At 40.6% G+C, this 13,695-nt stretch overlaps 1 protein-coding gene across 1 annotated transcript; it reads left to right on the top strand.

The window, feature by feature from the left end:
- Positions 1-1,854: 1,854 nt before the first annotated feature.
- Positions 1,855-12,749, top strand: LOC132584670 (vomeronasal type-2 receptor 26-like). The gene is made up of 5 exons (XM_060256569.1): positions 1,855-2,145; positions 2,454-3,260; positions 8,175-8,402; positions 9,824-9,950; positions 11,839-12,749. The coding sequence occupies exons 1-5, from the start codon at positions 1,855-1,857 to the stop codon at positions 12,747-12,749; spliced, it is 2,364 nt and encodes a 787-aa protein (XP_060112552.1).
- The last annotated feature ends 946 nt before the right edge of the window (positions 12,750-13,695 follow it).

Consider the following 13,695-nt stretch of genomic DNA (forward strand, 5'->3'; position numbering starts at 1 on the left):
AAAGAAAATATGTGAAACTTTATCAAAAGCCTTACTGAAATAAAGATAAACGATGTCTACAGCATTCCCCTGGTCCAGCAAGGTACTCATTTTCTCAAAAAAAAAGAGATCAGGTTAGTCTGACATGACTTGTTCTTGAGAAAACAATGCTGGCTCTTAGTGATCACATCCATTCTTTGTAAATGTTCCAGGAACGACTGTTTGATGATTTGTTCTAAAACTTTTCCGGGTATAGACATCAAGTTGACGGGTCGGTAGTTACCTGGATCGTCTTTTTTCCCCTTCTTGAAGATGGGGACAACATTCGCCCACCTCCAGTCTTTCGGCACCTCTCCTGTTCTCCAAGAATTTTCAAAAATAATAGCCAGAGACTTGTGTAGCAATTCATTCAAGGGGTGGGTGGGCAACAAGAAGGTAGTGCTTTCAGATTTCAACATTAGGGTGACATCCGTTTCATGGTTTGAAATCCATTAAAGAGGGGCACAAAATGAAGAAGTAGATTTTTTTTGATACAGTTAATGAGAAGAAAAGTGGGGAATCTTGGCTGGCTTTAAGAAAATAGACTAAATTGTCTCAATTCTCAATGTTACACAGAGCTACTGGTGGAAGACCCATTACTGCAATTTGATTATGGAAATATACAACTAGGTTTCATTGGCATAGGAAAACATCCAACCTTGAATGAGTGCATGACCTCTTTCAATGTTCTAACACTGACGTTATAAGCAGCATAAATCTCAAGCTTTTGATTGGGCTTCTCCAAGAAACCACCAGAACAACATTCCTTTCATCCCACTCAACTTTCTTAATGATTCAACCCGGTCCAGTGGTCTCTGCACCATACAATGCAGTCAAAGACCATCAACTTCATTGAGGGATGAAGTTTGCACAGCTGAGTCAGAACTGCTTGCTCTGTACAAAGCCAGCAGTGAAGCTAAATTGAAATGGGTTGAGAAAGATGCCTTGGTGTTATTGTGGATGCATTTATCTTATAATAAGATGAAGATATATTTGCTACCAACTTGAGAATTTAATATGTGATGTGGGGAGGGAGATCCACTCTGAAAAAGACAACCTGAGCACAAGCTAACACTGAAATGACAACATTACTTTTAGTTTCTGTCTATGTGAAGATTAGATTGTGATTTATCATCTGTAAGAGTTGCACTGCTATTTTAAAGAGATGTTTTACACTGAGTTTAGTCTGTTGTGAGAGCCAGTTTGGTGTGGAGAGCCAGTTTGGTGTAGTGGTTATGTGTGCGGACTCTTATCTGGGAGAACCGGGTTTGATTCCCCACTCCTCCACTTGCACCTGCTAGCATGGCCTTGGGTCAGCCATAGCTCTGGCAGAACTGTCCTTGAAAGGGCAGCTGCTGTGAGAGCCCTCTCCAGCACCACCCACCTCACAGGGTGTCTGTTGTGGGGGAGGAAGGTAAAGGAGATTGTGAGCTGCTCTGAGACTCTTCGAAGTGGAGGGCGGGATATAAATCCAATATCTTCATCTACCTCACAGGGTGTCTGTTGTGGGGAAGGAAGGGAAAGGAGATTGTGAGCCGCTCTGAGACTCTTCAGAGTGGAGGGCGGGGTATAAATCCAATATCTTCTTCTTCTTCTTCTTCTTCTTCTTCTTCTTCTTCTTCTTCTTCTTCTTCTTCTTCTTCTTCTTCTTTTATGAAAAGTATACTATTCTAATGTATAGCTAGAATAATTTGGGTTCAAAATAGGGAAATTGTGTGTTTTCCTCAGACAGTAACATGAAAGTGCATACTTCTAGAGCTCTAATTACAATTGAAGCAGAATATATTAAAAGTGTCTAATTGAAATGGTGTAAAAGGATTTATTTCTCTTTGAAGCATGATAACCAAATTTTACCAGCACCCCTTGGCCTTGACCTTTGCTGTAGAGGAGATCAACATGAATCCCAAGATCTTGCCTAATGTCACCCTCGGCTTCCACATCTATGACACATACAATGATGATAAGATGACCTACCGCACCACTCTAGATCTGCTTTATAAATGCCATGGATATTTCCCAAATTATGCATGTGACATCCAGAAAAATCTAATGGCCATCATAGGGGGACTTGGATCTGATGTCTCCTTCCACATGGCAGATATTCTAGCCCTCTATAAGATTCCACAGGTAGGCTGTGTGCATAGAAGAATGAGAGATTTTGTCATGTAAATGTCTTTCTTACTGGGAGTGGCTCAGAAGTACAGAAGGATATCACTGGGAAAACTATCTGAGGGACAAAGAAATAATATCAAATGGAAACCTGTTTGAAAGTGGGAGATGGGGTGGTCATGGAAATGAAATGCAAGGTGCTTTTAGTAGATCCCCCCACTTAAACATTAGTCGTAAACTGCCCCATGTTCTCTTGTTTTCAGAAGTAACCAGGCACAGATACTCCTGATAATACAATTCAAATATTTCTCTTTGTTTCCTCTTAGCTCACATATGGGTCATTTCCCCCAGTTGACAGGGAAAATGCGAAGTCCTCTTCCTTTTACCGCATGGTTCCCAATGAAACCCATCAGTACACAGGGATTGTCCAGTTACTTCAGCACTTTGGATGGATGTGGGTTGGGCTCTTTGCCATGGCTGACAAGAGTGGAGAACAATTCATCCAGGAAATGGAGCCTTTGCTTTTCCACCATCGAATTTGTGTGGCCTTCACAGAAATGTTTGAAAGCCAAAGCTGTTGGAATACCTTTGATGATATTATATATTCATTTTCAGGTGCTTATCGAGCTTTGGTACACAGCAAATCCAATACTTTTATCCTTTATGGAGAAACTATGACCATTATTTTGCTGACTACATTGCTATACGTAGGTAATCGTGAACTGCTGGAAAATACTTCCTCTAGAAGGGTGTGGATTGTGACAGCTCAGGTTGATTTTGCATTAGCAGGAACTCAGAGGGCCTGGGGTCTTGAATTCTTCCAGGGTGCAATCTTCTTCTCAATCCACTCGCAATCGGTGCCAACATTCCAGAAATTTCTTCAAGATATAAACCCTTATTGGATAGAAGGAAATAGTTTTCTCAAGGATTTCTGGGAACAAGCATTTGACTGTTCACTTCCAAATTCTCAAGAATCATCTGAGATTGTTGGGACCTGTACTGGGGAGGAGAAGCTGGAAACACTTCCTGCACCTCTTTTTGAAATGCAGATGATTGGCCACAGCTACAGCATCTATAATGCAGTCTATGCCATAGCACATGCTCTGCATGACATGCAGCTATCCTACTCAAGGGTGAGTGGTGGCCAAAGAGAGGGCCTTCATGATCTCCAGCCATGGCAGGTAATAATTTCCCAGTTATATGTCTATAATGCCATAAACATGTCAGCTCATGAGACCACAAATGGATGTAGAAATTTAGAAATTGTTCAGATTAACTTGGGGGGAGGGGTGATGCTCATTATCCATCCAAGCCTTTCTTAAATAATTTTCATGAGTTGGTCAGGCTTGGAAATCAGGAATGTTGAAAAAGCCTTTGACAATTTGAACTGGGACTTTATGTTTGCAGTAATGGAAAAAATAAACTTAGGGGAACATTTTATAAAGATGACGAAAGCAATATATACGGAACAACAAGCAAAATTGTGTATAAATGCAGATCTTACAAAAGAATTGAAGGTAAGCAAAGGTACAAGACAAGGATGTCCGTTATCACCATTGTTGTTTATAATGACTCTTGAAATTTTATTACAACAAATACAAAATGCTAAAGAACTAGAAGGATTAAAAATCAGAGGATTCTCTTATAAATATAAAGCTTTTGCAGATGATATTGTGTTCATAATAGAGAATCCGATCCAAGTGTCACCATTGCTGTTAGCTAAGATAAAAGAATATGGAGAGCTAGCAGGACTATATATAAACAAAGAGAAATCGAAATTTTTATGCAAAAATATGCAACCAAATAGACTTAAAGAATTGCAAACGGTGATGGGTTGTGAAGTCACTACTAAAGTTAAATATCTTGGATTAGAAATCACCATGAAGAATACTGACTTGTTCAAAAATAATTATGAAAAATTATGGTGTAAGATGGACAAAGATTTGATGAAATGGAATAGACTTAACTTGTCCTTATTGGGCAGGATAGCTGCAATTAAGATGAATATTTTGCCAAGAATAATGTATTTGTTCCAAACTATCCTGATTGTGAAGGATATCAAACAATTTAATAAATGGCAAAGGAAGATTTCTGATTTCGTATGGGCCGGAAAGAAACCAAGGATTAAGATGAAGATTTTAATAGATGCCAAAGAGAGAGGTGGTTTTCAGCTCCCGGATTTAAGATTGTATCATGATGTGGTTTGTTTGACATGGATCAAATATTGGATAATGCTGTTAGATAAAAAAAACCTCTACGGTTAGAAGCTCATGGGAATAAATTCAGCTGGCACACGTATTGTGTTATGGGAAGATGGACGGTTTTTTCTCTCACCACTATATCAGAAATAGTTTATTAAACACTTGGATAAAATATAAGAAATATGGTGACGAGAGAAAACCGCTTTGGATAGTGCCAGCAGAAGTAATAAAAATAACAGCTGAATCTGATGAAGAAAGAGCAATGTCATATAATCAACTGCTCAAGATTCAAGGAGACAAAATTGAATTAAAATCTGCAGAAGAGTTAAATAATAAGTACAACTGGTTTCAAATGCAACAAATTAAAAGCTTGATGGAAAATGATATTAAATCGGATGGAATTAGACGTGAGCAAACAGAACTGGAAAGGGTCCTGCTTGGAGATAATGAAAAATTTATATTGAAAGTATATAAACTATTATTGAAATGGTCTACAGAAGAAGAAGTAGTAAAGTCTCAAATGGTTAGATGGGCAATCAATGTGAATAGAGAAATTCAAATGGATACGTGGGAGCACCTTTGGAAGAATTCGATGAAGATTTCAACCTGTCAGAGTATTAAGGAGAACTGTTTTAAGATGACGTATAGGTGGTATATGACTCCGAAAAAGCTGGCTAGGATGAGTAAAAAGATGTCGGATAGATGTTGGAAATGTAGAAAACACGAAGGTTCTTTCTTTCATATGTGGTGGACTTGTGAAAAAGTGAAAGAGTTTTGGAAGATGATACAACAGGAAATCTCCAAAATTTTGGGTTATGATTTTAAGAAAACTGCAGAGACTTTTTTGCTTGGATTACAATTAGAAAAATTTCCAAAGGAAGACAGGACTTTAATTTGGTATTTTCTCTCAGCTGCTAGGACATTGTATGCGCAGCTGTGGAAACAGGGAAAAATACCAGAGAAATGGGATTGGATTGTGAAAGTTTTATCATGGAGTGAGATGGACAAATTAACTAAAACTTTAAGAGACTATGATTTAGATATATTCAAAAAGGAGTGGAAGAAATTTAAAGGATATATGGAGAAAGAGTGGAATGTAAAAAGACATTGGACAATTTTTTAGTATTAATGAGAAAAGAAAAGTATTGAACTTTGATTGGTTAGTGGTACCTTATAATTGAATTTAAATTTATAACTTCAGGGAAGTCAAATATTGGAGGGAGGGGGGGTCGAAATATCATATGTGTTAGTATAGAAAAGACAATTAAATATTGTAACCATATGTTATTAATAAATTGTTAAAACACAAAAAAGCTTGGAAATTAGGAATGTTGAGAACTTCACAAAAATACCATCAGCATCTCCACTTACGTTGCATAGAATCATAGAGTTTGAAGGGACCTCCAGGGTAATTTAGTTAATCCCTGCGCAATCCAGGAAATTCATGAATATTTCCCCTCACACACACCCAATGTCACCTGCTCCACGTCCAGAAGATGGCAAAAAAAAAAAAAAAATCTCCATGATCCCTGGCTAAACTGGCCTGGAGAAAAATTGTTGCCTGACTCAAAATGGCAAACAGTTATTTCCCTGAGCATGTAAGAAAGGGCCATGAGAACTAAGCACTGATGCAACCCTTCCTGCTCTCCTTCTCTTGAACTGCCTAAGTTCACAGTTCATGCCATCTAGCGTCTGTTCAACAACCTCCAAAGAAGGAGAGCTCACCACCTCCTGATGAAGCCTGCTCCACTGAGGTACCGCTTTGTCCCACATGTTCCCAGACAGCACTTTGATCAAGTTCTCAAAATCTTTTGGTTGTCCCTGGGCTAAAAGAGACTAGGTTAAATTCCACCAGAGTGAGAGCCTTTTTGGTGACAGCCCCAATAATCTGGAACACCCTCCCAGAAGCCATCAGGGCCCTACAGGACTTATCGCAGTTCCACAGGGCCTGCAAGACTAAATTCTTTTGGATGGCATATGACATCTAAATGGGAGAGGGCTGCCACCTCGCCTGAATCTATCTCGCATTTGTACCAACTGCCTAGGATCTGACTGCTTTGGAGAAAGAAAAATACAATACGATCCTGCCTGAATACATGAAGTGATTTTGATTTTACCTGATTATTTTACTGTTTTAATATTGTTTATTTTATGTTGTTAGCCCCCTTGAGTCTTCATAGAATGGGCGGAATATAAATCTAACATAATAAATAAATAATACATCTCCCACAAACATTTTCCCCTCAATCAGGGGTTTGTTATTTATGATTCCCTTACTTTTTAAAAAAAATAAAAAAAGTTTTTGGCTGTGAACATGAATATAATATTATGAGCTGAAGACAAAATAAATAAAAAAAAATGTGGCCCAGAGCCTAAAAAAAAATGAAAAAAAAACTGGAGCTTTTGTTGTCTGAAATTTCAAATATTTAGAAAAATGGGGTGCTTTGTGGTCCACAATATTGAAAAAAATGGTGGTTCATGTAAGAAATTTAAAAATAAATTGTTAGTTTATAAGCCTAAACCTCAGAAAAGATGAAAGAATGGAGTTTGTGGCTTCCAAACTAAAAAAAAAATGACATAATTTGGAGGTTCAGAGTTTGAAAACTTTAAAACAAATTGGGTAGTTGAAAGTGCAAAAGCTCAAAAAATGGGGAGAAATGGGAGGGGTGACTAAAACACTCAACAACGAAAAATGGTGGCTTGTATCTCACAAAACCATGGACTCTCCATTTCCCCCCAGTTTGGAGGGATTAGGGTTTATGAATATCTTACTTTTTTATTTGTTGGGTTTCATTTCATTTCATTTCATTTTTTTTAAAAGACTTCAAGCTGAGATCACGAATATTTTTGACAGAAGATAGAATGTTCCTGGCTGAGGTTCTTGTGGTGTGTATAGATATTTCCACTACATGATTAATTCATTTTGGCATTCCTGAGTAGGAACTTAGAATAGTCATATATAGAAAGTTGTATTGTAGAGCTCCCTTTCAGCAGCCTGGATATTTGTCCTTCCTATGCCAACTTCTTTAATAATGACATCTAGATTGTTTCTGAGTCTGTTTACTGCATTTCTTTCAGTGGGGGTGAGGTTTTGTCACGAGATAAGTTTTTTTTCATCAGTTCAGTTTCATCTGGGCTGCAAAAGCATTCCCTATAGACATCTAGGCCCCCTTCAGATAGCCTTTGCAATCCATTTTAGTAGCCAATTGCTAAAAAATTTTAGTGCCACTTCAGACACAACTGTTTTAGCAGCCAACTGCTAATGGATTTCATTTACCTTTTTTGTACAAAGTCACTTGCCTCCAGTTCCCCTGCCAATTCCCAAGTGGGGGCAGGGGGTCCCCCAGTTTGGAGACCCTCTCCCTGCTTCAGGGTCATCAGAAAGTGTGTGTGGGGGGGTGAGATTTCTGCTGGGAACTCCATTATTCCCTATTGAGATCAATTACCAAAGGGTAGAATGTAATATTGATCTGCAGGATTGGGCCAGGGGATCAAACTCTATGAGCTCCCAAAGAAGGTGCCCCATCCTTCATGATTTCCAATGGAGAGAAGGAATTTAAAAGCCACGTGGTCCCTTTAAATGTGATGGCCGGAACTACCTTTGGAGGTCAATTATGCTTGTCACAATCTTGCTCCTGGCTCCACCCCAATGTCTCCTGGCTCCACCTCAAAAGTCTCTTGGCTCCACCCCCAAGTTCCCAGATATTTCTTGAATTGGACTTGGCAACCCTACCTCCAGTTAAACCTCCCCCCCTCCCTTTTGTCAAGCTGTATCTAAATAAAATGTTATCAGAAAAGAAAAGTGTCTCATTATAAACCCGTAACTTTCTTTTTAAAAAAATCTAGCTTCACCAATTTCTTCGACATATTTCCTTTAACAACTCAGCAGAAGAAACAGTGTCTTTCACTGGTAAGAAGGAAATAGGAGGTGGTTTTGATGTCATGAACTTGGTCGTATTCTCAAACAAGTCTTATGAGAAAGTGAAAATTGGAAAAGTGGATCCCGATGCTATTGAAGGAAAGGAATTGATCATTGATGAGGACAGAATTCTGTGGCAGAGTCGCTTCAACCAGGTGTGTATTCTGGGATGTTTACAAAGATGCCTCTATTACTGGGTCAGGTGCTCCATGTTTGGGGGATTTCCTTTCCTGCTTACGAGGAATCTCATTTCTTTTGTTTTGTTTGCATATGCTATGAATTCAACAAAAGCTTGAGGCTATAAGTCAGCTGTCCAGTAGTTTGAGAACTAGCCTAGGAGTTTGTGTGGCATACTTGCTTTCTCTTTTCCCCCTCTATAAGCCATTTTGGGCCTCCTTTGCAGGGAAAACATCTTTTATAAGCCTAGGTATACAAATTAGAATCATAGAATCATAGTTGGAAGGGACTTCCAGGGTCATCTATCCAACCCCCTGCACAATGCAGGAAACTCACAAATGCCTCCCCCTAAATTCATAGGATCCTCATTGCTGTCAGATGACCATCTAGCCTCTGTTTCAAAACCTCCAAGGAAGCCTGTTCCACTGAGGAACCATTAACGGTCAGGAAGTTCTTCCTAATGTTGAACTGGAAACTCTTTTGATTTATTCAACCCATTGGTTCTGGTCTTACCTTCTGGGGCCACAGAAAACAATTCCACACCATCCTCTAGATGACAACCCTTCAAGTCCTTGAAGATGGTGATCATATCACCGCTCAGACACCTCCTCTCCAGGCTAAACATGGCCAGCTCCTTCAACCTTTCTTCATAGGACTTGGTCTCCAGGCCCCTCACCATCTTCGTCACCCTCCTCTGGACCCATTCCAGCTTGTCTATATCCTTCTTAAAATGTGGTGCCCAAATTGCTTCTTTTATTCCATGGAATGAGCCATTGAGTTGAGTAGTCAATCCCATTTTCAGAAATTAGAGTCCGGGGGGGGGGGGCGGGGGGGGATGTGTCAAGGTTAGTGAATTTAAAGATAGGAGGGGAAGGATAGAGTTTTGGGGAAGGGAGCATGGCTCTGTGGAAGAGTTTTTCTTTGCATACAGAGGGTCCTCAATAAAATCCCTGGCTTCTCCAGTTAAAAGAGCCAGATAGGAGGTGATGGGGAAAACATCTGCATGAGATCAACAATACTAGACAATAACCAACTTGATGGAAACAATGGTCTGATTCAGGATACGGCAGCTTCATATGGTCTTGTGGATAGGTCCATGAAGTTCTACAAGATCTCAGATGTTCATTCTACAGAAACCAGAGCCAGGCAATCTTTTTCCAAATCTTCCTATCTTCCTGCCAGAGAACCTAATGACTGTCACATTAAAAACAAAAGTCTTGAAAGGACTGTAGTTACAAATAGGAATATGGAGGTATAACAGAAAAATGTGAAGAGAAATTAAATGGAAATTCTTACTTATTATTGATGTATCTTAATCCATTCCCATATCCACACTACCATGATCAGTAAAAGAGGTCTCGTATCTGTTGTCCTAACATCCTATCATGCTTTTGGATAGGTGGTGCCCATTTCACTGTGCAATGACTACTGCCTTCCTGGTTCTCAGAAGCAAAAGAAAGAAGGAGAGAAATTTTGCTGTTACGATTGTGTTCGTTGCCCTGATGGAAAGATTTCAAACCAGAAAGGTAGGTGATGTAATGGACCCTGTTTATTCTAATGTATGATGTTAATGCATGTGGGCTAATTGATTAAAATGTCCAGAAAGCGATGGACAATGTCATTCTGTCCAAAGATTTGGCACTGTTCTCAACATAGTCTAAAATCTGGGAAAGTCCATGTTTTTAATAGATGCCCTTTCTTCTGTTCAGTTGAAGTTTCATAAACAATGAGAACTCAAGTGATGCCCATGCATGTGTGACTTTAGCTATCAATAGATAAGAATGGATAGAAATTTTATGAATTGATTCTTGATGAAGCCTTACTTCAGCATATGCATTGCTCTGGACATTGCCAGATGTTCCTTTGCTGTGTAGTGCTTTCCTCTATATCACCGGGGTGGCCAAACTGTGGCTTGGGAGCCACATGTGGCTCTTTTGCACATATTGTGCATATTTTGCACATATTGTGCATATTTTGCACATATTGTGCAAAAGCTCAGCACCCCCAGCAACCCATCAGCCAACTTGGAGAAGGCATTTGTCTCTTTAAATCATTTTGCCAAGCCAAGCCAGTTACCAGATTGGAGAATGCATTTAAAGATAAAGTTGCTTTCTTTCCACTTTTCTCTCCTCCCTCACCTTCCCTCCTTCCTTCCTTCCTTCCTTCCTTCCTTCCTTCCTTCCTTCCTTCCTTCCTTCCTTCCTTCCTTCCTTCCTTCCTTCCTTCCTTCCTTCCTTCCTTCCTTCCTTCCTTCCTTCCTTCCTTCCTTCCTCCCTCCCTCCTTCCTTCCTTCCTTCCTCCCTCCCTCCCTCCCTCCCTCCCTCCCTTCCTTCCTTCCTTCCTTCCTTCCTTCCTTCCTCCCTCCCTCCCTTCCTCCCTCCCTTCTTTGCAGTTCTCAAACACCTGACAGCTCCTGAAACAGCATGGGGTATAAATTAATGACTTCCTTCCTTCATGTCTTGTGGTTCTCAAACATCTGACATTTATTCGATGTGGTTCTTACATTAAGCAAGTCTGGCCTCCCCTGCTCTATAGCGAGGTGCTTTTCAGCTCATCACATTGCATTTGGTCTTGTATTAAAAGAAGCACTTAGCCCAGGAGGACCACAGTACCCACTTGAGGACTGTCTCCACAACAACAGCAGGATCTCTCAGCTGCTTTTGACACCATGGGCCATGGTATCCTACCAGCTGGCTTCTCAGCACTGACACAAAGGGTCTCTGTCTTATGGCAGTTTGATTCTTATCTGGAAGGACAAACCCAGAAAGATCTCCCTCTGGGACCTGGAAAGCCTATTTCCACCTTGGGAGCTGGCAAGCCAGAGTGAGTCCGATCATATTCATGTCCTGTGACTCTCAAACATCTGAAATTTATTCTGTGTGGCTCTTACATTAAGAAAGTTTGGCAAGCCCTGGATTAGGCCATGATGCCTTTGCTTTCTGTACACAATAGAAAGAAATATAATATACATTATCAGAGGTGGAATTCTAGCAGGAGCTCCTTTGCATATTAGGCCCACACACCCCTGATGTAGCCAATCCTGGAGCTTACAAAAAAGAGCCTTGTACATTCTTAGAGGATTGGCTACATCAGGGGTGTGTGGCCTAATATGCAAAGGAGCTCCTGCTAGAATTCCGTCCCTGTACATTATATAGTATAATATGCATTATAATATCTATTCATGATATACATAATAACAGGAACAGCAACAAGAATAATTCAATTGTCTACAAGAATATAAAAAATGTCTTCTTAGTGATGACATACAGACCTAGAATTAGCAATGAGAAATCAAACTAAAAACCAAACAAACTCCCAAAGATTCCTGAAACCACCGATGTAACTGATACGGATCAGATATGTGTTACCACTGAAACTCTTTTCATTGTCCCCCCCCCCCCTTTTCTTTTTCAGATATGGAGGATTGTATTGGATGCCCAGAAGATCAATATCCAAACAAGGACAAAGACCAATGCATTCCCAAGATAATCAGCTTTCTGTCTTATAATGAACCTTTAGGAATCAGTGCAGCTTCAGCGGCACTTTCTTTTTCCCTAATCACAGTGTTGGTCCTGGTAATTTTTATTAAGCAAAGAGATACTCCCATAATCAGAGCCAACAACCGGGATCTCACCTATGCCCTTCTTATCTCTCTCCTGCTCTGCTTCATTTCTTCTTTTCTCTTCCTTGGAAAACCTACCAAGGTGTCCTGTTTCCTCCGACAATCCGCTTTTGGCGTCATCTTCTCAGTAGCTGTTTCTTGTGTCTTGGCCAAAACCATCACTGTGGTTGTGGCATTCATGGCTACAAAGCCAGGGTCCAGCATGAGGAAGTGGGTGGGGAAAAGACTGACCAACTCAGTCATCCTTCTTTGCACTCTTATTCAAGCAGGCATATGTGTGCTGTGGCTTGGAACGTCTCCCCCATACCCACATTTAGACAGGAAGTCCCTAACTACACAGATTGTAGCAGAATGTAATGAAGGGTCTGCCATCATGTTTTATAGTGTTTTGGGCTACTTGGGACTTCTGTCCCTCATCAGCTTGAGCATGGCTTTCCTAGCCAGGAACTTGCCAGACACTTTTAATGAGACCAAATATATCACTTTCAGCATGCTGGTGTTTTGTAGTGTTTGGTTCTGTTTTGTTCCAACCTATTTGAGCACCAAAGGGAAATACACAGTAGCCGTGGAGATCTTCTCTATCTTGTCTTCCAGTGCTGGGCTACTGATTTGCATCTTTTCTCCTAAATGCTACATTATTCTGTTGAGACCTGAGCTGAATAAAAAGGAACAGTTATTACGAAGAGTACAATTAATGTATTAAGGATATTTGCATGCAGCTTCTGCTTCCTGTGGTTTTTCATTGCTAGGAAAGACAATTTTAAGGGCTCAAAACCATCATCTTCATTATGTCTAGCGGGCTTTTAGTGTCTAATTCTGATCTACCTAGCCCCTAGAAAGAGGTACTTGTGGAGATCTTCTACATTTCATCTATCCGCGCTAGGTTCCTGGACTGTATCTTTCCCCAAAATCTTATATCATTGTGTTGTGACCTAAGCAGAGCAAGGGAGAACATAAACACATGATGCAACCCATGAAGAGGAACATAGGCGTGGCAGCACCCAGCTGTGTCTTTCCAGACCAGGCACAGTATATCTGACCTGGAGCAGCACCTTGATTTTGCCTCTGACTTGTGCTGCTACTGGGTCCATTGTGGCTGATCAAGAAGGTTTCGGAGTCTTTTTAGCCTTGATCTGGTTAGCCCAGCAAGCCCGGTCTTATCAGACCTTGGAAGCTAAGCAGGGTCAACTCTGGTAACTACTTGGATTGGAGAGCTCCTTGGAATACCAGGAGTCAAGAGGCAGGAGCAGGCTTTATTCAGCTACCTGTCGGAATATCCTCCGCGACCCCAGTTGGGGTCAGTCACCAGAAATCATCAGGTGCACATATTCACTTGTGCATGCACACAAACAAAAATATAACCCTCCCAACCCCAGCCGGAGCCACCCAGGCAAGCCAGATCCCATCAGACCTCAGAATCTAAGCAGGGTTGATTCTGTCAAGTAGTTGGATGGGAGATCTCCTTGTATATCAGAAGTCAGGAGTTCAGGGGCAGGCTTTATTCTGTTGGCATAGGAAATAATGCCAGTAAGACATGAGGCACTGCTGCTGATCTGACAGCTACTGTCAGGTAGATGACTCAGGAAGATCTGTCCGAGGAGAACTGGTTCTAGCCAGTAAAGTGATGTAATCAGGTGAAGAGTACAGAA

Source organism: Heteronotia binoei, chromosome 15, assembly GCF_032191835.1.
Source record: "Heteronotia binoei isolate CCM8104 ecotype False Entrance Well chromosome 15, APGP_CSIRO_Hbin_v1, whole genome shotgun sequence".
In the NCBI taxonomy this organism is placed as follows: Eukaryota; Metazoa; Chordata; class Lepidosauria; order Squamata; family Gekkonidae; genus Heteronotia; species Heteronotia binoei.